Source organism: Aulonocara stuartgranti (genome assembly GCF_965226115.1).
Source record: "Aulonocara stuartgranti genome assembly, chromosome: 3".
Classification (NCBI taxonomy): Eukaryota; Metazoa; Chordata; class Actinopteri; order Cichliformes; family Cichlidae; genus Aulonocara; species Aulonocara stuartgranti.
This window is the reverse complement of record NC_138941.1, coordinates 62,886,620-62,912,057: the sequence shown is the minus strand read 5'-3', so window position 1 is coordinate 62,912,057 and position 25,438 is coordinate 62,886,620. Positions and strand designations below refer to the sequence as shown.

The 25,438-nt window shown below is 39.7% G+C and overlaps 1 protein-coding gene across 3 annotated transcripts in view; it reads right to left on the bottom strand.

Moving 5' to 3' along the window:
• The window catches only part of LOC309695373 (programmed cell death 1 ligand 1-like), a 241,112-nt gene that overhangs the window by 116,005 nt on the left and 99,669 nt on the right, over window positions 1-25,438 (bottom strand). The window contains exons 4-5 of one of the 3 annotated variants that reach the window (XM_082515981.1): window positions 24,744-25,109; window positions 22,854-24,505 (exon numbers count right to left, since the gene is read on the bottom strand). In XM_082515981.1, coding sequence (XP_082372107.1) covers window positions 24,345-24,505; window positions 24,744-25,109 — 527 coding nt within the window. In that variant the 3' untranslated portion in view covers window positions 22,854-24,344. Of the gene's footprint in view, window positions 1-22,853; window positions 24,506-24,743; window positions 25,110-25,438 lie in introns of those variants that run through there. The other 2 variants (XM_082515980.1, XM_082515982.1) reach the window with 2 other exon arrangements.

Here is a 25,438-nt window from a genome sequence, read left to right as displayed (position 1 = left end):
TTACAAGTAAAAAGTAAGTAAAGATTTATTTATATGGCACAGTTCACAGAAAAATGTCAAATTGCTTCCCAACAGAGGTAATAAAAACACAATACAATTATAAATGTATGATTAAAAACCCTGGTCTAATTAAAATAATGGAAATAAAAACGTCTTTAGCTGACTTTTGAAGGTCTCCACAGAGTGCAAACTCTGTAGAAATAGAGGAAGTCTGGGTGCAAGTCAGGTTACAAGAAGAGGTATATATATTGATCAAATCAGCAATATAGGGAGGGGCCTGTCCATGTAGTGCTCTAAAGGTTAAAACTAAATGTAAATTAAATCTGGTTAGCAGTAAGTGTAGTGACTTTAAAACAGGAGTTATATGGGCTCCTTTGTTTGAGTGAGTCAGTAGTCTCGCTCTACTAATAAAAGACAAAATAAATGATTATTCACTTCAGGACGAAGCAGGACACCTACACACTACTATACATCAATTGGGAGATTGTGGACAAGGTCTACATTTAAAATCCTGGGCGCACACTTATCAGAGTACTTTCTCTCTCCCTTTCTCTTACTAGTTAGGGAGGTACAGCCATAAGGATAATCCACAAAACTGGTTACAGAGATCATACACATCCACTATTCTTAAAATCAAAAACTCTAAAATTCACAGATCTTGTTCATTTTCTCACTGCATAAATTATGTATAAAGCAATAAACAACCTACTTCCTGACAATATTCTAAATTTGTTTTCTAAAAGGGAATGGAGATATATTTGAGGTGGAAAATAAATTTAAAACATCCTTTTATCCATACAACATTAAAAAGTTTTTGCATGTCTGTGTGTGGAGTGAAGTTGTGACTTAGTAATGATATGAAGCAATGTCCGAGCATGGGGCCGTTTAAATGTGGTTTAAAGATATGGTTTTTGCAGGGAGATTTGCAGTTAGAGATCAGGTAGAGATTTTATAGGGTGTTCTTGTCCAGTATTTTCATGTTTGTGTGGGTGCACAGGTATGTTGGTTGGGGTATATATATCTGTAAGTTGCGTATCCTTTGAGGTGTTACTTGGGTTATTGAAAATGTGTATATGTGTGTATGTGTATATATGTTTAGATAGAAAGATAGATATACATATAATTAATAAGTTTAAAAAATACACATAGCATATAATGTCATTGTAAGTAGGTATTTCTGTAGTCTATTGATTACTAGATAGCGGAAAGGGGGTGGGATCAAATAAGCGTATGCTTCTTCCTGTTCCTTTTTGAACATGAAAGTTATTTGTAGTTGTGTTTGCTCATTTTCCTTTTGTTTTGCTTTGTTTGTTTGTCTCTTTTTAATTCTATGTTGTTGTGCTTTTTTAACATGTTCAAAATAAAGATTCAATCAATCAATCAAAACAGGGCATGTATATGTGGGTTAAATGACCACTTTAGCAAGGAGGTCTGGCCCGGATCTGGTGTCAAGCCAGATGGCTGACTTCTGGCATGGTAAGTGGTATGTCATCCGGATATGGGTCAGGTCTGGGCACTGTTTATGTGACCATATCTTGCTCGATTGTGGTTTGGGTTATGTGGCACAGGTCTTCCCTGGATCTGGCATTAAGCTGGCACTTGTGATTGACTGGTGTCATGGTAGGGTGTATGTCAACCAGATGTGGGCAGGATCTGGCAATGACGCCACTGTTTATGTTCCTATTTTCCTATTTTAGATAGAAGACCCAAATGTCATGTTGCAATACTCTACTGCTATGGTAGCCAATGTTTCAAATGCAGGTTTGACAGGGTTGTGAGTGTACACTTTATCCAAAACCTGAGGATTTACTCATTCCACCACTGGGTGGCTGTAGCTCAGGTGGTAGAGCAGGTCACCTCGGAAGGTTAGTGGTTCGATCCATGGCTTCTCCAGTCTGCATGGCAAGAGTTTGAATATAGTTAGGAAGCACTCAGTTTAGAGAGACTGGGTAAATGTTGTATAGAGTAATTTGGGAGAGTAGGGAAGCGCTATATAAGAATCAGTCCATTCAATGTCTGAAGAGTTTTGTCATATTACTTTTGCACTATTATGTTCCACATACACAAAAAGGATTGTCCATTAACATAAAACTGTTGTTGGAACCATACTGAATTTCACCAGAGAAACACACACACATATGAAGAGAGAGAGAGAGCATGCATTGTATGCAAACAGCTACCAAACAGCCATCATAATCCATCATACAATGACAACAGGACAAATCAACAATTGACACTGACTAATTAATATTAAAATCTGTACCATAATGTATTGTTTGGAGTTTTGTCTGTTACTGTTACTATTTTTACCATTTCTTTTTGGAGCAACTGTAACTCACATAATTTCCTTAGGGATTAATAAAGTATTCTGATTCTGATTGTTTCAGGATGCCATTATCCAATGACACATCTGCTTACATGTATCTTTTGCTCGTTTCTCTTCCTCTTCTTTTCTCTTTTTTCTAAACTGAGCATCTGATGACTTTGACCTTTTCTTGTCCATCTTGGTTTTAATTTTGTACTCCAGTATGAACACAAATCCCACAACCCGAGGATCACCACAACATGATCTAACACACCTACACCTTAGTTCACAGATTCGCTTTGTCTAGAGCTTATTTCTGGGATTTCACACAACCCAGGATTCAAATCATGAATACATAATGGTCTTGGATTTACATCATTATGAATGAAATGTGCTCTATTTGGAAGCAGCCCCTCCCCTTTCAACTGGTTGTGTGTGACACTTTAAATCATCAAACTGTAAATTTTAAATTGTTATTGATCCCTTTACCCCAAGTCCTAAAGTGTATATTTATTTTCTTACTCTTCTTATAATTATTGTTTGTTTACTTGCACTACTGTAACTGGAGCCTTGTCGTCTCGTCTCTCTATATACTGGACTGTATGTAGCGGAGATGACAATAAAGTTTACTTTGACTTCAGCAGTGAGCAGGCGCACCGAGGGCTCTCGCGCTCACTTTTCGTGTACAGAATTTCGAAAAAACATCGGTGCAAATTATAAGTCTGTATCATAATGTCTGGTGTTTTCGTGTTTGTTGGTTTTATTTTATTTTGCGAGTTGGTTATTAGATGCTGCTCCAGCCAGCCAGAGAATCCCCCGCCGTCCCGCCCTTTCCTCCCTGTGCCGCAAGCAGCAAGCACACCTCGCAAACGAAGGGCGCCCTTACTCCCAGGAAATGGGCGATAGAAAACCGATCGGTGCCTATGCCATCCCCAGTATGCGCTGGCTGATGTCGGACAGCATGAGTCCGAGCAATTTTTTTTTTTGCCGATGCCCGTGATGCCGCCCCGGGCAACCGCCCGTGTCTCCCGTATCGAAAGCCGCTACTGGCAGTGTGTATGCAACTGACCTTGTGCTGGCCCATGTGTGGGCCAGCACTCAAATGTGCAAAGCACAAAACACATCTGGCAAACCAGGTCTGGGCCACCAATGGGTCGTCATTCTTTGCGGTATGTGGGCCATGTGTAAGCACATTGTGTGGGCCAGATCTGGGCCATACCAGTTTTGCTATGAGGGATTACTATGTATAATTTTCTGTTTATAGAATAACTTATTTTCTTTATATTATTGAATTACTTTGTTCAGTTCTTGAGTGAACGAACATCCAAGAATACATTGGGAAGATGGCCCCAACTGGCCCCATCAGTGAATACCTCAGGCAGCAGAAACCCAAGAAAGAGGAGGGAGACGAGGAACCATCATGGAAGGACAGGCCCCTGCATGGTATGTACCACCGGCAGATAGAGGAGGTGGCTGATATCCAGAAATCCTACCAGTGGCTGGACAAAGCTGGACTGAAAGACAGTACAGAGGCACTAATCATGGCAGCACAAGAACAAGCTCTGAGTACGAGATCCATTGAGGCTGGGGTCTATCGCACCAGGCAAGACCCCAGGTGCAGGCTGTGTAAAGATGCCCCAGAGACAATCCAGCACATAACAGCAGGGTGCAAGATGCTAGCAGGCAAGGCATACATGGAACGCCATAATCAAGCGGCCGGCATAGTGTACAGGAACATCTGTGCCGAGTATAACCTGGAAGTCCCGAGGTCAAAATGGGAAATTCCCCCAAGGGTGGTGGAGAATGACCGAGCTAAGATCTTGTGGGACTTGCAGATACAGACGGACAAAATGGTGGTGGCTAACCAACTGGACATAGTGGTGGTAGACAAACAGAAGAAGACGGCCGTAGTGATCGATGTAGCGGTTCCGAATGACAGCAATATCAGGAAGAAGGAACACGAGAAGCTGGAGAAATACCAAGGGCTCAGAGAAGAGCTCGAGAGGATGTGGAGGATGAAGGTAACAGTGGTCCCCGTGGTAATCGGAGCACTAGGTGCGGTGACTCCCAAGCTAGACGAGTGGCTCCAGCAGATCCCGGGAATAACATCGGAGATCTCTGTCCAGAAGAGCGCAGTCCTGGGAACAGCTAAGATACTGCGCAGGACCCTCAAGCTCCCAGGCCTCTGGTAGAGGACCCGAGCTTGAAGGATAAACCGCCCGCAGGGGGCGTGCTGGGTGTATGTATATATATATATATATATATATATATATATATATATATATATATATATATATATATATATATATATATATATATATATATATATTGCTGTTGCTAATTTTGCAATAGTAGTGGCTTACTATTCGCAAACTCAGTATGGAAATAAATTTATGGTCTACACTGACATCTTGTGGACATTGTGAGATACTGGTTTTGCTGAGAAGGTGATGTTATTGTTATTGATTTTATATGACTTTACTACATATAGAGTTGAATATTTCTGTTTTCCAGAAAACCTCACTTAGACTCACACAAATACTATAACCCAATGCATTCAATCATGGTTGCACCAAATTTGGATTAAGACTGGCAAACAATTTGATGTAAGCTGTGTTTCTGTGGGACTTTATCAAAAACAGTTAACCCAAATCCTTGTCTGCTGCAGCCTATCTGACAAAAGACAGGCCAGAATTGTATACATGAGCATTCCAACATATCCTCTGCATACCATAAGCTAAAACCACCTTCCTACGACAAGTAGACAGAAGAAAAATGAAAAAGAAACAAACTGACATATAGGAAGTGGGTGGGCTTTCTTTCAGGTCTCTAGGAAATGATGGCAAAGTCACTTCAATGAGTGAATGAGGACAATGAAGGAATCATCTCTGCTGCTTCTGCTTTGTAAGTAAACAATTTATCTTTAAATACTATACTTTCACTGTGTGTTGTCTTAATGACTGATGATCAAGGTGAAGACAAAAAATAAATCAGGAAAATCCAAGTTAGAAACAACTTGAGGACAAACTGCAGATCTGAAAACTGAACATCTTTTTTTTACATGCAAATTTTCAAATTCATTTATTATTATCAAAATAGAAATGTCAAAGTTTATCTTGTTTACGTTACCAAACCTGCAGCCTCTGATCCAGCATCCACACTGCTCTGCCTTCTGCAGCCCTTCACCGCTTCAGTACTTCGGCTCAGGCCTGAACCCTATTCCATTTAGCTGCTCTGCTCTGGCTTGTCTGTTTATTTGGTCTGATTAAATCCCCACTCTTTGGACTCTGTGTTCAGTTCAGCTATGGTTCCCCTACTGCAAACCAGCACTGACTCACCAACTACAAAGGCCAAAGCACCCCAAAACTCAACAGCAGTTTCATAGTTGCAGAAAAGCTCAACACCTTCTTGCTCAGTTTGAGACCACCCCTCCTCCACTCTCCCTTCCCCAGCACGTCATGAAGTGTTTTGAGCGGATTCTTTCTCAGGACATCAGAGACTGTCTAACCCTATCCCTTGACCCCCACCAGTTTTCCTACAGAGCAAATCGGTCCATAGAGGATGCCATCACCCTTCACAGACCACTAAGCTATCTCGAGAACAGGAAAATCTTTGTGAGGATGCTCTTTGTGAACTGCAGCTCAGTTTTCAACATCATAATCCCAGATAATAATCATAATCCACCAAGATGAACCACTTTGACATGCTCCTGGATTAAATATTTCCTCAACAACACACACACAAACACACACACACAATTTCTCCTGCTTTTGATTCTTATTCCTGCTGTTTTACTATTTATATTTTATTCTGGCACAGTGTGGAACATACATAATGTTGTTGTACATGTGAAATGAAAATAAATGGCTATTCTATTCTATTCTTGGATATGTATTTTTTGTTCTCATTATTCTTATATTTGTTCTGACTGTAAGTGCAATTTCTTTTAGGTGTGATCTCACTTCTGTCCTGCAAAGAAAACCAAGCTCGTCTGACTGTGAGTCCCAGCAGCTCTCAGTTCTTTAAAGAAGACTTTGTGTCTATGAGCTGTGAGGAGGACGACAGCTCTGCTGGATGGACTCTGAGGAGAAACACAAGCAAACAACAGAGGACTCAGTGTGGAATAAAGTGGGGAAAAGCATCTGGTTCCAACTGTAACATCACTGGTGTTCTCCCATGGGACAGTGGAGTTTACTGGTGTGAGTCCAGAGAGGGTCCCATCAGTAACATGGTTAACCTGACAGTCACTGGTAAGCTGAGTGTGTGGAGTTAGTGTTGATGAAGCTGTGTGTAAATGGATGAAATGCTGTAGTTTGTCTCTGTGTTGAGGTGGATCAGTGATCCTGCAGAGTCCTGTCCTCCCTGTGATGGAGGGAGATGACGTCACTCTGCTCTGTAAAACAGAGACCACTCCCTCCAACCTCCCAGCTGCTTTCTATAAAGATGGCTCCCTCATCAGGGAGGAGCCTACAGGTCACATGACCATCCAGCATGTTTCCAGGTCTGATGAAGGCCTCTACAAGTGTAACATCAGCGGTCATGGAGAGTCTCCATCCAGCTGGATCACTGTCACAGGTGACACACTCACCTGTCTGTGTTTCTGCAGGTTCAACATTCACAATGTGACGACAACTTAATGACTGTGTTTGCTTTATTTTAGAGAAACACACCACCACACCTCCACCTACATCTGCACCTTCATCACACTCTCCCACTATTCTCTCTGTGCTGTCATCTGTTGGATCAGTCTGTATTGTGATTCTACTGGTGTTACTGGTTCTGTTGGTGAGACAACGTGTTAGGAAGAAACCTGAAGGTGAGACTCAGACTTCTGGATTTCTGATTTTTGAAAGTTTTGTACATTTTTTTATCGTTATAATTTCAAAACATGCTGAACTGTTTTTTGGTTTTTTTCGGCACATTTGAGTGAAAAAGTGGAGATGACAATCACATACAGTCATCTTAAAATATCACAACAACAGCCAGTCAAATAGAGCAAGGGTAGTGTTTTATGTTTGTGTCTAGACATAGACAGTATAATTATATGTAAGTTTAAAACTTTTATTAAAAGGACTGTTTCAAGGCTAGGTCTTCTTTTAGTATCTAAAGTTTTTCACACAAACAACATTTTTTACTAACATTCAGTGGTTTTTTTTTAAGTCAGCACATGTTCTTCAGTTTCACAATTAACATTTAAAAAGCGAATCTCTTAAATGTATATGCACACAAACTCACAGATAAAATCCTAGAATTTCACTCACCAAAACTGAACCCAACTTCATACATGTTATGTTTGTACTCGTAATTGCACAGCAGTCATAATATTTGTCAGATAATTCTGTTAAAAATGCCCCCAAAAGGCAGCAAAAATGGTCCAAGGGTCAATTTCAGGGACTCCAGGTGAAGCCTAGAAGACAGCCCCCTGTTTTAATATAATTCAAACAGGAGAGCTATATAAATAAATAAATAATTATTATTCCCTGTGAAGTTATCAATTTGGGTTTAACCCACAACTGTATAGGTGTTGTCTGAATAGCAGTGGTGTTCACCTTGGGGTGTCGGTCAGAAAACACAGGACGCACAAATAAGGTTATTCCATCTTTACTGTGATTCTTTAGCACAGCACAGTACAGCAGCACAGTAATGCAACATATAAGCCTGTATCTGTAAGCCTGTGGTTGCACAAAAGTTGTTATGAAGAGTATAATTAGCTATACACACCGAAACTGTTTTTTGCAACAGGCTATATGAGTCTTTGGGAACTATCTTGCTTTTGCATCTAGCCTCAAATGGCCATAAGAGGAATTGTCATTTTTGACACTATAATGTTGTTTTTTTTTCTGGGTGCTGTGTTAGGAGTACTTCCTTCCTAACTGGCTGGTTATCAGCCTTTTCTATTAACCCTTTCCCTTCTTTGGAGGACCCTGTAGTGACAAAAACTGCCTTTAAAAGCTCTTTAAGGCTAGCTGGGATGTAACAAGTATAGTGGCTAAACTATCTTACTACACCTTGAACTTGTGCTTACAAACTAACTTGTAAAAGGAGTGCAGCCTTGTTTTAGACCAGTTGCAAGCATGCTGCTTGTACTAAGAGATTTCATTGGGCAATATAATGTCAGTAGAGATGGACCGATCCGATATTATGTATCGGTATCGGTCCGATACTGACCTAAATTACTGGATCGGATATCGGAGAAAAATAAAAAATGTAATCCGATCCATTAAATATCACGAAAGCAGCTCACAAAACTTGCAACACGCCGTAACTCACCTCAGAACGTTAGCACGTCGGAGCAGTATGCATCACGTGATAGAGCAGCTGTGGCATGCGGGACCTGTCGGTGGTCTGGATAGCATGTGGAGCTTCGCTAGCAACCTGGCATTTCATCTCCGACAAAGTTATCCCCGAGAGAAGTAAAGCAAGTGTGTAAGTCCATCTCTGAATGTTTGTAAAGCATTCCTGCGTTAAGCTTAACAAGCGACTGCCTCTCCCTCTCCTGCTGCTACTTCAATCGTGAAACTGCTTAACGATCAGCTGATCGGCTTTTCTGTCGCGAGTCCGTCTCTCTTGTTTGTTTTTGGTCCACTTTGCACCAGAAAGAGGAAACCAGCGGCTGAACAACAGCAGCACGTTTAAGCTTGATAAGCTGTTGTTATAATTTATTTAATATTACTTTCTACACCAGGATCTTTTTCTACGCAGCTGACGGCTGGTAACTGTGCAGGGGCGGATCTAGCAAAGTTTAGCCAGGGGGGCCGATAGGGCATTAACAGGGAAAAGGGGGCACAAAGACATACTTTTCTTTCTTATTCTCATTTAAAATGTCTAGCTTTTAATAAATAATTATCTGACACCCAAAGTTTTAATTTGATGTAAAATGTATAGAAGTCCATTACTGTATATAGTGACTATTAAGTCTAATATATATACCCTAGTAAGCTATAGTACTTTTTCCTTTGGGAAGGTACCATCTGTGCAGTCTGCAATTTTGTTGAAGAAAGATGTTGAATCTATTTAATATTTCTTGAAAAATAATTGATTTCTGTGCATTTTTTTTCACACTGCATCAAATTAAGGTTGATTACGTTGATTAAGCATCATGAGGTGGAGCGTGAGGGGTGGTTCCCTATTTTTTATTTATTTATTTTTGTTGTTGCTGGGAGTTGGAACCCTATTAGTTGGGTTGCTTAATATTTATGCTAAGTACTCTTTAAAATACCAGAATAGGGAGGATGGTGTAGGTCTAAGTTTATTAGATTGATCAGTATTGCTGAACTATGAAATTTTTTTTTTTTGCATACAGGTATAACAGAATAGCTTTAGTGTAGTTGTTGTTTTAAACTTGAGTATGAACTTATACAAAATGCAGCAAGATATTTAAAAAACAGTTTTGTTGATTAAAAAACACTATATCGGATTCATATCGGTATCGGCAGATATCCAAATTTATGATATCGGTATCGGTATCGGACATAAAAAAGTGGTATCGTGCCATTTCTAAATGTCAGTAATGAAAATTAATCAATGTCCTGCTTTTAGTCCATGTATGGCCAGTGCACAGTAGCCCTTCAATTGATCCATCGGCCCAAAGTGCATCACCATACCAGACATTTGCCAAATTTACCAATTCAACACTGAGCTCCACATGTTAGCTAATCTTAAACTCTTATACTTTGCACCTACATTAACATACAGCATAAATAAATTACTATATTTATATAGTATATTAGATTCAATTTGTTTCAATGACAACTTTTAGAAAACCTTTAAAGTTAAAAAAATCCATAAATCTTCAGACTTTAGTTGTTGCGTGTTTGTAGTTGATAGTTGACCCTGAAGGTTGCTCTTTGGATGCTTGTTTTTCAGCCTGTGGTTAATTAACAGAAGTTAACAGCTCTGTGGTTGTCCAGTTTGCTATTTGTCATAAAAACACTTCAGCTGCACATGCTTACCTCAGGGCTGTTAAGAAAACGAAAAAAGGAAAAAAATGGAAATGTAAACAAATATGTATGTGAGAGCAAACAGCAAAAGCATGGAGGACTGTCTTCAAAATGGATTTTCTTTTAGCCCTCAAAAAAAGTTTACAAAGACAGGATTCAAAAACACAATTAGCAGGCCCATAAAATAGATCAGCTAAATATAATTCTAACCCAAAAAAAAAACTTCCAAAAACGTAACCAAAAAAATAATAGTGGTGGGCGGATCGATCCAAATATCGATTGTATCGGTATCGGATCAATACTAGCCTGCTGAGATCGATTCTTCACTTTAACTTCTGCTCTTGTTTGCAATGCTGTGCTCTCAGCAAAGAGGTAACAGCCAGGTCGCTGGACTCGCCGCTCCTGTGTCAGCGCAGAGCAGGCACACTCTCCCTCACCCCCTCTTGTGTTTAGATGTTGCCCTGTCACATGACGTGACTTAGACACTTTGGGGGTTGTTGTTTATCATTTATATTTTCACCAGTTTTTGTTGTTGAGAATTTTAATTGTAATTTTTAGAGTTTCTCAATAGTAGGCCTACTTCTTTTAATTTGTTTGCAGTTTGCGTCCACTTTTTATTCAAGATTTTTATTTAAAAAAATAGAACTAAACCACCACAGCAGACCCAATGGCATTTTCGTGCTTCGCAGCATCATTTATTCTTACAATAACCACACAATTTCTGTAATAGTACATTCAGAGGCTCTGTTGGCTGTACACATAACCACCAACAACACAGAGCACAGCACAGGTTTTAAGCCGACGAGGCGTGATTGTAGATGTCATGCAGGTGAGTCCATCTCACCTGCACGTCATCACAGAACACGTCTAACCCGCCACATATACCCCCTTCCCCCTACTGAGGCCAGAGAGCCTTTAATAGTGAAATTAGCCTTTATGATTCACATTCTCAGTTATCCTCTTCTTCTTTGGAAAGAACAGAGGTTACTACTTCTCTTATTTCCATCTTACCCTATCCCTAGCATCCTACCCTGACACATCAAACTTCTGAATATTTTCCTCCACTACATCCATGAATCTTATGTGTTTATCCTCTTTTTCTCCTGCTTGGCTCCATCTTCAACATCTTTTGTCAAACATATCCACCATTCCTCCTCTACACATGTTCAAACAATCTCAGACCTCTCTCATTTATTTTTGTCTGCAAACCACCCAATATCAGAAAACAGCCCTGATGGAATTTTTTTTTTTTGTAGTTCATAGAGTTATTGTTTTAAAAATAACATAATATTCACCTTTGGTTCTAGATTCTAGTTGCAGTTTTGTGCGTATGTTGCTGCATAGTGGGAAGTCTTCATGAGCCAGTTGCAAAAAGGAGCTGCACAATTCTAGCATTCATTCTAAACATATCAAATTCCACTTACTGTCAATATTATGTGAATATAAGACTGGTGAGTGTTCAAACCAGAAATCAGTCTTTAACTTTAACACACTAAGATTACCTCACATTAACACCTACAGCCCAATAAGAATTGTCATTTAACTAGACATACAAATCTTAGAACATTAATAGTTTTGCATATTTTAAACTTTGCATGCAAAACCACAGCAGCTATCTCCCTGTTGTTTCTTCCGAACTCATGTGTGTAGATAAAGAATAGCTTGTTACCACAGTGGTGATGATAGTATCAATATAGTCTGACAAAGTCTGTGTTTTTATTCTGCTGTTAATCATGGAAAACCCCAAAAGGACAAATTTTTAGTGTTTCTCTCTAACAAATAAGATTACCACAGAGTGTCTGAAACCTGCTGAGTCTTCTCATAGTGATACATGGGAAATAATAAGTCCTTTTTTTAAAACACAAAGCATGTATACTTTCTGTACTTTTATAAGCATCACTAACTTCTGTCATGTTTTCTGTATGTGTTTTATTGTGCAGAGTGTGCTCCAGCTACAATCTACACATTGGTGGAAAGAGACAGCATGAGTTGTGGACAAACAGACATCAGACCAAACAGGCGCAGAGGTACATCTGCACTTTATTCAAAGGAAATCAAATCTACTTCTTTGGATATGTAGCTTAGCTTACATAAGAAATGAGGCAGCTCCATGAGGGATGGTAAAAAAAATTATACAAAACAAGAGACTCATTGAATGCTCTTTATTAGTTGCGTAGATGACATTAGGCCTTTCCATTAAATCCTCTTTAAAGTAAATGAACCTCATGTGTTGTCTGCCTGTCAAATTGTCTTTCAACAACAGAAATAGTTTTGCAGTTTAAGACCTGTGAAACCACAGCAGCTTGTTGTTTCCACTGAACTGATGTGTGATGTGAAAAGACATGTTACACCACAGTACTGATAGGGACCAAACAGTCTATTCAAAAGTAGGACGAGACATTATTAGTTATTACCAAACAGGCAAGACAATTTTTCTGACGTATGTTAGATAATTATGTAATGGACTCATGGTCACAGTTTTTGTATAAAACATGAGAATAGAACTTTTAAATGACTCTTTCTCCATTAAATAGACACAGTGTCGATAAAGTTCATGGAAACCTGCATGAAAATCATTCAGTAAAATTTAGATTTATAATGCATATTTTCTGTATGACTGAGTGCTGATGATAGTGTGCATATAGCGTGACAAAGTGTGGGTCTACGTGGTACTTTGCAGTAAAATGTGTTCTCTTCTGGTGTCAATCACCAGAAACAACAGGTGGGTGTTTGACTGAAACAGATAAAGCAACCACAGGGCTTCTAGGCAGTTTCTAAGAAATCTTTTCATGATGCTACCTGGGAAATAATAACTCTTTTTTTTGACACACATCCTGAATACTGACTGTTTTTTTTTATAAGCTTCACTATCAGCACTGATGACCTTTGTATGGTTTATTGTGCAGATTGTGATCCAGCTACAGTCTACTCATCAGTGAGAGCAGACAATATCAGTTGTGGACAAACAGACATCAGACCAAACAGGCCCAGAGGTACAGCTGCTCTTTAATCAGTGAAAAGGAATCAAGTGTACTTCCCAAAGTGTTGAACTGTTCACCTAAAAATTAATGTGAGCTAGAAAGCATCAGTAGTCAAAGTTACTCGTGTTATTTAATTGTGAAGATCTTTACACACAGAACAAATACAATTTGTGCAAAGAAAATGCTACAAGTCTTTAAGTGAGCTCCATGCTTTAATCAGTAATCACTGGATGGTAAATATTTGTATAGAACAAGAAAATAATTTAATATGGCGCCCCACAAGACACACAGACTCAAAAAAAAATGTTAAGATCCTGCAAAGGTTTTTAAGTCCATGAATATCCAGGTCAGTACTGAGACCTTGGAATCTCCAACCTTCCTTTCATATCAAAAATCCTTGAAAGAGTAGTTGTCAAACAGCTAACAGATCATCTGCAGAGGAATGGTTTATTTGAAGAGTTTCAGTCAGGTTTCAGAGCTCATCACAGCACAGAAACAGCTTTAGTGAAGGTTACAAATGATCTTCTTATGGCCTCTGACAGTGGACTCATCTCTGTGCTTGTCCTGCTAGACCTTAGTGCAGCGTTCAATACTGTCGACCATAATATCCTATTAGAGCGATTAGAACATGCTGTAGGTATTACAGGTACTGCACTGCAGTGGTTTGTATCATATCTATCTAATAGACTCCAATTTGTGCATGTAAATGGAGAGTCCTCTTCACACACTGAGGTTAATTATGGAGTTCCACAGGGTCCAGTGCTAGGACCAATTCTGTTTACATTATACATGCTTCCCTTAGGCCAGGGGTTGGCAACCTGCGGCTCTTTAGTCCTTGTACTGCGGCTCCGGGTGGTTTGGGAAAATAAATTAGAAGTATTTAGCTGAAGTGTATTTTATTTGTGTTTAGTTTTTTTTTTTTTAACTTGTAGTTCTAATTTGGAAGATTATTGTGATATTGAAATATAAAATAAAATTATTTTATTATTTTTTCATCGCTCAAAATAAGCGTCACACTTGCAGAAGCCGGTATACCCGCCGAAACGCCGTGCATTTATCGAGACTTTCAACCCCAGGTAGGTTAATTATGGACCTTCGGATCCACATTATGTCAGCAGCTGTTCTCCACCGTGAACTATGTTAAAAACAAACACCGCTCACGCCTCCCAGATGACAGCTTACAGTCCTGCGTAAAGATGAAAGTGACTTCGTACTGCCCCGATCTGCAGACGCTGTGCGCAGAGGTTCGGGACCATAAGTCTTATTGTAAACATGTCACGACAGACCCGACGATGTTTCCATGAACACGCTTTTCAGCATCTCTTTATTGACCACTTTTCACACACGGTTGCTGTATGCATACAATGGGCTGTAGCTTTTCAGCTCACAGCCCGACAACACAAGAGCATAGAGAGCACAGACTTTAAGGCGGCGACAAGTGATTGCGGGTGCCGCTCAGGTGCGTCCGCCTCCCCTGCAGCGGCGCTGCAAACCACGCCTGGCCACACACATTAACCAGGTAAAATACATATTTAGGCAGAATTTTGCAAATATCTTTTTTTTTTTTTTTAGCAGCATAGAGCTTTTTTTTCTAATTATTTTTTAAAAGTCAGGTCAGGACTCCAAAAGCCCAAAGGCGATAAAAGGGTGGCAAGATTGAAACTGACTGGAACAACAAAATTCTCCATGATAACAGGATTGTTGTCAGAACTCTTTGTACCTCCTTCTGTGTTGATCGAAGATTGTTGACTTTTGCTTAACCGGGTGAAGGGACACGTTCTCACGGTTGAACACGGAACACACACGCACACATACACACACATACACATGTACACTGACACAGACCTACAATCACCCCCCCACCCCCACCAAACGCCTTCGAAGCTTATGTCTTCTATGTTGTGAGGTGTGATGATTCATGTGCTGAGGCGTTTTTTTCTGTTCTCAAACTGATCTCCCTTGTGTCCTTTATTTAACTGAAAATGGTTTAACACACAGGACATGTACAATTTTGTGCAAATGTTGAACAACCTATTCTTAATGTGGTTCACTCACCGCATAATTATACAGCATGAACTTGTAGTATTTAATTTTTCAGATCAGGTTGACTGTACTTGTAGCTTAGAACTTTCACCGGTTGTGAATATGCATACGTACGTATACGTAAAAAGTAAAATAACAGTGTTTTGCCTCAGACACACAACTAGTATCTAAAGTCCTTTAAAGTCAACATCAGGTGAACAGTTTAGTTTGAAACCATTGAAATGGTCTCTGACAATTTTTAAATATGCATTCAGATCTCTGCCTCCATAGAAATACATGCATTACGAGGCCTGGCTCCCCCTGAGCACTATGGCAGCTGCCTCAAGGCTTTGTTATAGAAACAAGAAGTCTGTACATGTGTTTATCTACATCCTCTTTCATTTAGGGGGCTTTTGTTGTTGTTGTTGTTTTTCAACTCTGAGCTCAATTCTATTCAAAGGAAAAAATAAGGAACTGCCAGGTAATATTCAGAGTATGTTTTTTGAAAGAAGTAAGTTATATTTTAAGGGGTTTTTGTAACTTCAAAACAGGGAAGGTATGTACTACAAGAAAAAGCTTTTGTGTTTCTGTTCATGGAGTGAAACTATGGAACAGTCTGAATATGGAATTGAAGCAATGTCCAAACATAAAAGTTATAAAAATATGATCTTCTCAATCTATAAAGAAAGGGAAAACATTGAAATGAAGTGAATGTCTCTATTTAAAAATTTTCATGATGTGATATTATAGTATATATTATATCAGAAATCTTCTCACTATTGTTATTACAGATTATATCACTAATGAAGCTGACTAAATATTAACTGATAACTTATAGCAAAGGGGTGGGATTAAATAAGTGTGTACTTCTCCCGTTCAACATGTAACTGACTCAGACCAGAAGCAATGTTGAAATGTATTGACTTTTGCATCTTATTTTTTTTCTCTCTTATTTTCTTTACTAAATGTGCCTGTATATTGTTTACATGTTTGAAATAAATTAACTAACTAACTAATTAACTAACTAACCAGAGAGGCACTATTTCCTCCCAGCAAAGTCTAGTTTAGTTTACCAAAGAAAATGCTTATAAGGTCTTTCAGTGAGCTGTAATCACTGGATGTTGAATATTTGTAAAGAACAAGAAAACAGAACTATTTAAGGCTCTTAAATAGACAGCAAGAGATAAGTCTTTTAACACACATCCTGTATACTGACAGTATATTATAAGTATATTATAAGATTCACTATCTGACCTCCGTATGTGTTTTATTGTGCAGAGTGTGATCCAGCTACAGTCTACTCATCAGTGAGAAGAGACAGCAGACCAAACAGGCGCAGAGGTACAGCTGCTCTTTATCCAAAGAAACGTCTACTTCTTTAGCTTACATAAGAAAATGAGCAAGCTCCATAAGGCATGATAAAAAAATTATACAAAAAGAGAACACATGACGTTTCAAAGGCTCTTCATAAGTTTCACAGATGACATCAGGCCTTTAAGACATGTAAAACCATAGCAGCTATTTTCTTTACTTGTTTCCACTGCAATAATGTGTGATGCTAAAAAGACATTTTAAGACAACAGTGCTGATAGGGACCAAAAAAGCCCAGAGGTACAGTTGCTGTTAGGATGCCTGGGTCGTTGACCCAGGGTTTTTGAGTTTATTATATTATTTATCATTTCTAGTCTTTGGTTTCTTTGAGTTCTGTCTTATGGTTTATGTCTCTGTCTTCTCTAGTTGCTCTGTCTCCCCTGTCAGCTGTATCCCCTTGTCTAGTTCGCGTCTCTGTGTATCCTTAGTTGCTATATCCCCGTGTTCAGTCAGTGTCTGCCCTGGTCCCACGTCTCTGTTCCCTCTGTTGCAGTGCATGCGTGTGAGTCTGTGTCTTTAGTTCAGTCTGTGTCATGTTTCCTGTTTTATTTTGAAGGTCCTTGTCTGATGTTAATGTGTCTGGTTTTGCTTCCCCTTGTCTCGTTAGCCCTGATTTGCCCCAGCTGTGTTTCCCTCCTGTTACCCATTCCCTGATTGCTCCCTCTGTGTATTTAAGCCCTGTGTTTCTCTGTGTCTGTGTCGTGATCTACCCTTATCTAGCGCTGTGTTTTGTCTGCCCGTGTAAGTTATTTGGATTCTTACTTTTGTTCTGTTTGAGTTCAGCATTAAAGCTGTTTCAGTTTACGTTTGTCTCTGGAGTCTGCACCTTGGGTCCTTTTCCTGCCTGCACACAGCCGTCACATAACACTTGCTCTTTATATAGCAAACAGCATAAATAAGGTCAAGCACCAGTATAAATGAGGACAGGGCTATGGTACTATCACAGTTAACATGCACAGCAACCAGTGTGGTGATGATGAACTAGGATTAATTGATTTTTAATTCTAATACATGATGGAATTTGTCTCTCATTTAATTCTCATTTTCCATCTTCACTGTGTTAACATGTTTATATTAGCCTCAACATAGCGCCGTGGCTAGCTACCAGACTGCATTGTAGGTACAGTAGCTAGACTGACTTCACTAAACCTCGGAATTAAGTAAATTTTGTAATTTATTAGTTCTTGTTTTAGGTGTTTTTTCTTTTTTTTCTTTTTTTTTTGTTGTTGTGTTGTTGTTTTTTTCGTTTTGTTTTTTTTTTGTTAAATACTTTAGACAGGGCATTGCATATAAGCCAAACCTCACAAATCATCATTGTCTGGATGTTAAACTTTATCGTAACACGTGGGTGAACAACCACGCTGATCGCTTTACTGATGCTGAAAGAATTCGGATTAATGGGAAGCATTAACTAAAGCAGCGGTGGGGGAACTCCAGGCCTCGAGGGCCGGTGTCCTGTAGGTTTTAGATCTCACCCTGGGTCAGCACACCTGAATCAAACGATTAGTTCATTACCAGCTTCTGGAGAACTACAAGACATGTTGAGGAGGTAATTTAGTCATTTAAATCAGCTGTGTTAGATCAAGGACACATCTAAAACCTGCAGGGACACCCTTGAGGCCTGGAGTTCCCTCGCCCCTGCTATAAAGTGTTTTTTTTGTTTTGTTTTGTTTTGTTTTGTTTTGTTTTGGGAACTGAAGGAAAATCTGTACTTTATGGTCACCAAAAAGGTGACTAAATCTCTTGCTGTGGGTAAGTTAATTTTCTGAACGATTAAGTTGAAGATAAATGTTCAATGGTCTCATTGTTATTAACAGCACATAACAATATAAGAAATGAAGCTGAGGCCAGGCTCTCAGGGTTTATGCTCATATTTAATGGGCTGTTAGACCAATGTTAGCATTCAGTGTGAGCACAGGAAGTGGTGTGAACTTTGTGAAACGGTTTGAAGTGAAGGCATGTGAAAGTATAAAACCACAGGCTGCCAAAAAGGAAGCGAGAGTTCACTGTCTACTCATTCTTCACTCTTTGGTCAGTTGCAGCTTTTTTGCTACTTCATTTAAAGATTTGTATTCAAGCTGGTCAGAATAAACCATTTTCAGATTTTTGCTTTCATTTCTGTAAGTTTGAACTGAACGCAAACACTGAACACTGTCCTGTTCTGTACATTAGCAGCAGCATCTACTGCAACACAAACCAAACTCTCTTTCACACTAAAGCCTTATTTGTGACAGTTTGGCTGTAAGACTTCTTTGTTATTTGTTTCCTCGCTAAAGATCTACCCCTGAATAACCTTTACATTATTTGAACTGTGACTGGTCTCTTATTGTTTGAACTTTGTGTTTTCAGAGTTTCCATCTGACCAAAATGGCATCTACTCATGAAGTAATCCACCAGTCCAACCACTGGAATCCTGTTGCTGGTTCTACACAAGCGCTCAGACTAGTAGACCTTCATTATAAAACAGATTTGCATATATTATGTTTGATCTTTTCATTAAACATACTCATATAACACATATTATAACTAAGATGTCAATGTAATGTAATGCAGTGTATGGAGGACACTCAGTAACTCGCAGGACGGTGCTGTCCTCCCCACAGCAGTGATCTCTGCAGGAAACTTTGGTCTCACTTGTTCTTCTTGTGCGGCTCTGTGGGTTTCACAAATATCACTGAAGGAAAATGTGAGTTGTTGTGGCTGATTAAGATCTAAATAAAACCATAACTGCAGATTAAAAGCAGCATGAGCATCATTGGAAACTTTTAAAACTTAAAGAGTTTTAAAAGAGAAGGAGACAAATCTCAGTTCATATGGTCCAGCCGAGCTTCAACTGAATGAGTGTTTATCAATGTGATATTTGCCTGTGAACACATTTATACCATCTGCAATGTTTGTGTTTATGTACAGGGGAGCAGGAGCAGTGTCACTAAGTTATTGTAACGGTATCTATAAATCAATAAAAAGATAACTTTTTATTAACTGATGGATACAAAACGGTGTGAAATTGTTAAATAACCAATAAGAGTGTCTTTATGTATCATGTGATCTCATATGCAAACTGGCAAGGTGCCAGTGTCTCAGAGCAGCATGTTTTTATATTAAAGTGCCACAGTGACACTCATTAGTTTCCCTTCAGTAAACTTCAGAGAACTACATTTCCAGGGTTTGAGGACAGTTTACAGATGTAAACTTCATAATGTAAAATGTAACATCTGACAGCTGACGTTCTGTAAACAGCCAGTAATGCAGGGCTTTTTTTTTTTTTCATTGCAATACCTAAGTAACCACTGGCACATCTTAATGTGACTATATAGCATGTGCTTTTATGATGAAATGAGTGAATTCCAGGGGTGGACTGGTATTCTGGCATACCAGGCATTTTCTGAGTGGGCCGGTGCACTTTAGGGCTGCTGCTAGCACCAGCTGTAAGTTTGACCTTTAGTGGATTTTTAAAGCATAGTTTTAACTCTGCTTGCACAATGATAGGAGCTGTTCAGGTTTGTTGATTGAACATCTTGTTTCTTGTAACGTAGCTGCATTCTGTTTGTTATTGTAGGCATGGCAGTGAATATCCTTGCTCCTTGTCGCATTCTCCCTCATGGCGGTGTCACTTGTCACTCCTTGTTCTGTGGTGTTTTGGGGGGGAAAGAATTAGATTTTTGGAGTATTTTCTCCTGACCTGTATTGTTGTGTATTTAGTAAGATCTCTTTAATAAATCGGGTTTTGAGCTTGTACGTCTTCTGAGTCCTGCATCTTGGATCACCCTCCTGCGTTCCACAAAGAATGACCTTGACAAAATGCCGTGCTATGACAAAATCAGTTTTACAATTCCAAAATGTCTAATTCCAATTCTAAGATACAGTTTGGTATGGAAACAGTATTTTAACTTTGTGTATCCTACATCATTAATGCAGTTCTCTCAGCTCTCCCTGAACAATATGATGACAATTTCAACGCGCTGTCCCAAGGAGCAGCAGCAATGTGCAGAATGGATGTAATTACTTAAACCTGGAACAATTTATACAGTAGAGTGCTGGACATTGATGATGAGCACATCACTCACCTGCTGCAGTTATTAAACCTGATTATTTGCAAAATGTTTCTCCAGCTATTTTTGTTGCATCTGTCCCAACTCTTTTGAGATATGTTGCTGTCATCAAATTCATAATGAGCTCATGTTTCTTTTCTTAAAATTAGGGATGCACTGATACTGATACTGTATCAGGGGCAAATCCCGTAAAATGCGATACCATGAACCAACTTATTTCATGAATCAGAGGGTAGCCTGTACTTTCTTTTGGAATTTTGACATGTCGCTAGGGGGTTAGGCGAGGGAGACTGGTAGCTGTAGCTATGCTAAACAAAATGTCAGCAGTGTGGACTTACTTCATAATTTGTAAAGGTGACAGAAGCAAGGCCGAGTGCAAACTGTGTACTGGTAAGGTGTCCAGGGGAGGGAAGGACAGTACATTGTTCAATACAAGCAATTTAATAAAACACCTGAGGACACATCATGCCCTGGAGTACACCGAGTTTGCTAAGGCTAACGCAAGACCAGAACGGCCGACTTTAAGTCAGGTTTTGGAAAAGCGATGAAAAATGTCAAGAGAAAATCCACGAGCAGTTAAAATAACAGAGGCTCTGACTCATTTTATCGCTCTGGATGACCAGCCACTGTTGGATGTGGAAAACGTAGGATTTCGCCGTCTTTTCAGCATAGTCGAGCCGCGATATGAAATTTCCAGCCGCCCATACATCTCGGATGTAATGGTGCCAAACCTTTTTGAAAAGGTAAAAAAAACACGTGCATAACCTCATGCAGGAGATTTCAGCCTTAAGTTGCGCTACAGACATTTGGACAAGCAGTGTGTCCCCGATGTCACTCCTCAGTTTAACGGTGCAGTGGATTGATGAGGAGTTTGTTCGTCATCAAGTGACACTACATGCAAAGTCGTTCAGGGGCTCGTACACCAGCCAAACCGATGCAGCTGCTTTCGATAGCATGCTTACTGAAGACGTCCGTCCACGTAGTGCTCCGGGACAACGCATGAAATATGATAAAGGCCATGAGTGATGCTGAGCTGCCCAGTCTACCTTGTACTGCTCACACTCTCCAGTTGGTTTTTTCATGAGAGCTGTCAGAATGAATAATTTAAGATGGTCATTTATGCTTAGAAATATATTATCATTTGTATGCTGATAAAATATCTTATGCTTATCAGGTCCCATAAGGATTCTGTGCACGCTCTGTGCACCATGAGATGAGAGGAAGCAGCCTCGATGTTATAATTTCCATTATAGCTTTAAAGCTATAAAGTGCAAGACTTCACACCTTTAAATGTTCATTTGAGATATGACCTATTGCAAGTAAGTTTTTATAGTTTAGCAAGACGCTTACTTCTGCTTTTCTGCATACCTCATACACACACGTTAAGTTCATTGAAAGGTCATATGTCTATGTATGGAATGGCTGAAAATACACACGCAGAATTCAGACGCTGATGTTGTTCAGATATGCCTGCTGAAGACTGTCACGTGTATTTGTAATTGCATATTCATGAATAATTGCTAGCTGACAATAAAAAGGGCTGTAGCAAAGGAATCAGTCGAAGTTGGCTAAGGACAGGTGAAGGGATCTTTTCCTCGACCTTGCGAGCCACAAAACACAGAGTGCACTGCTGAGAGGAAATGCCCACACTTCTTAAGCTGGAGGCGCGCTTTACAGCATGTGTCTACTGGGAGCATCAAGAAGGAGGTGGAGCTTATAGACTGCAACTCAAAAGGATTATAAATTGAATGACCTAAACTTAAAGTCTAAAAGTAATAAAACCATCATGTGACAGCATTTGAAGACCAGCATGTTTCCACATACACTGTGGGTCCAGTCAGACAAAGTCAGAAAAACAACAATCCAGTGGCCCAGATGGGACAAAATATTTGCTTTGCATGCATCAAAAATGAATCACAAATGTTTGTATTTAATAACCATAATTAAAAAGCCATCATTCTATGGAAGGCTTCAAATGAAGTATTTGCCTTATTTATCTCACATTAAAGTGCAACATGAAGAGAGCGTCCAGCCGCCAAACATGGTTGAAACGATGACGTCATCTCAATGGTTGAAGCTGTTTGCATCACGACAGTAAGTTAACATTAATGTTGACGGTTCTTCCACACACAACAGAGGTCAGGTCTGACCCTCTCTTACAAAGTGAGAAATGAAGATCAGATCATTCATTTGCCTTTATTATTATTATTTAAACAATAACAATGAATATGGTTGTGAACAGACGTCTACATGGTGTCTTTTCCACATTCGGTGATTAGTGGAAACACTCACCCATGAGAACTTGCACTCAGAAAAATGCTTTAGAGATAAAGATATTAGCAATAATAGTGTATGAATGCATAATCACTGAGTGTGTGCAGGTCTGCTCACAGTCACACTGCACTATAAGAGCAAACACTTCCCTCTGCTGATCAGCTGTGTCGATTGCACTAAAGTAGACTCAGAGCCTTACCTGAAGAGCTTGATTGCTAATCTTGGGGTAAAGATTGACTCTGCACTTGGTTTTGATGGCAACATAAATTCTATCACCTCAGACTCTGTCGAAGGTTAAGCCTTTTCTTTCCAGGCGTGATTTGGAAACTCTCATCCATGCTTTTATAACCTCTCGCTTGGATTACTGCAACTCCCTTATAATAGGGGTTGGCCAAAGCACACCTGCAACTGGTGCAAAATGCTGCGCCACAGTTTTTAACTGGTAAAATAAAATTTAAGCATATTACTCCGGTTCTGGCCTGCTTACACTGGCTTCCAATTAAAATGTGAATCTATTTTAAAACCTTTTTACTGATTTTTAAATCCTGAAATGGTCTGTATATTTGTCTGATCTGCTGAAGCCCTATGCCCCCCCTCATTCACTCCGGTCAGCTGAGCAGCTGTTGCTCTCAGACCCTAAATCAGAGCTGAAGCTCAGAGGAGACCAAGCGTTGTGGGCCTGAAGCTTTGGAATGATCTTCCTCTCCACATTAGGCACTTTAGTGGTGGTTTTTAAATCCAGGTTAAAATTTCATTTTTATTTGCTGGCTTTTGACTCAGTGGGTATCTGAGACTGTTATTTTATCATCATGTATTTATTGTGTTTTTGATCATTCTGCTGTAAAGCACTTTGGTCAGCCATGTGTTGCTTTTAAATTGCTATTTACATAAACTATTGTACGGATTGGTAACATTTACTGACAAGAGCCCGATGCTCCAGGATGGTGGCACAGTTTCTTGTCAGTATATGTGTCGTCTATTTAAACTACAGATACAGTCTGAGGCTTTAGCTCAACAGGAGGTCACGAGCTAACAGCTACACTCACAGTAGAAACAGGACACGTCTGTAATTTACATGTTTTATATGTTTTATAAAAGAAAAAGAGTCCACATTTCTCATGGACAAACTGGCTTCCAGCTGGTGTTCATGCAGCTCATCAGGACAGTGAGGAGCTAAAGACAAACTTTCACCTGAAACCAGGATTAAAGCTGAAAATGTTTTCTGGGATGATCATCGACGCTTTGCACCAAACAACAGGAAGAAAAAGACTTTTGGACTGAAAGCATCTTTAGTTAAAGTGTTTCAACATGTCCAGAGGAAAATGTCCAAGACTTTCACAAAGATGCTGAACAACAAATTCAGGATGTCCTCGTGTGTCTCTCCACTGGATGATCTGAGTCACCTCTGAGAAGCTGGAACAGCAGCAGGAGACTCACGAATCAGCTGGAAAACTCTGAGACAGGTTGGTGATCCTTGTCTGTAGATCAGAAAACCAATGACAGCAGCAACAACAAGAAGTGACACACTGAGCATCACTCCAACAGGTCTTCTTGTCCGACCTGCAGGTGAGAAACAGGTGTGAGGTGTCAGCTGTCAGGTAGGTGATGAGTGAAGAACAGAACAGAATCCATTTCCTCTTCAAACTGCTGTCAGACATTATCTACTGCACTCTGATCACATCACTCAGACCAGCTGCTTTCTACAAAGTCTCATCAACAACATCTTTAGAAACAAACATCAACAACCAGGAAGCAGCTTCACCTCTGATCACACACACACTCAACTCTACTCACTCACCTGGAGGATCAACAACACTCAGGTAGATGCTGCTGATGGGGTCAGTCTTCAGATGAGCTCTTTTCCTGCGTTCTTTCCCTCCCATGAAGACTCGACACTCGTATGTTCCACTATCAGCAATCGTCACATCCTTCAGAATCAAAGACACGTCTCCATCCTTCATCTGTCTGTCCTGCAGATCCACTCGGTTCTTAAAAGATGGATGCTGCTCTTCTGGTTCAAACTGCTCATCTCGGTACAAAAGCACATGTTCTGACTCCAGATCAGTTCTGCTCCACTCTACTACTGTGATGGTTTTGTTCTCATTTGGAGCTCGAGACGGCAATGTGACGTTCTGTCCAGACTCGGCTGCGATGATTTTCTGATCTGAAAGAGGTAACAACACAAAACAGAGAGGTTAGAAGTCAAAGTTTGAACTGTTCGCCGCTACAGCAGCCAATCAGAGAGAGGATAAGAGGTCACCGTCCTCTGATTGGCTAACCTGAAACCAGATTAATAAATAAATGTCACACATTAAATCAAAGTTTCACTTTTTCCCCTTAAACTCCTTTTCTGACATCAGACTATATCTACACTGAACAAAAATATAAACGCAACACCTTTGTTACTGCTCCCATTCCCCATGGGATGGACGTAGAGACCTAAAATTCATTCCAGATACACAATATAACCATCCCTCCCAAACAGTGGTCACA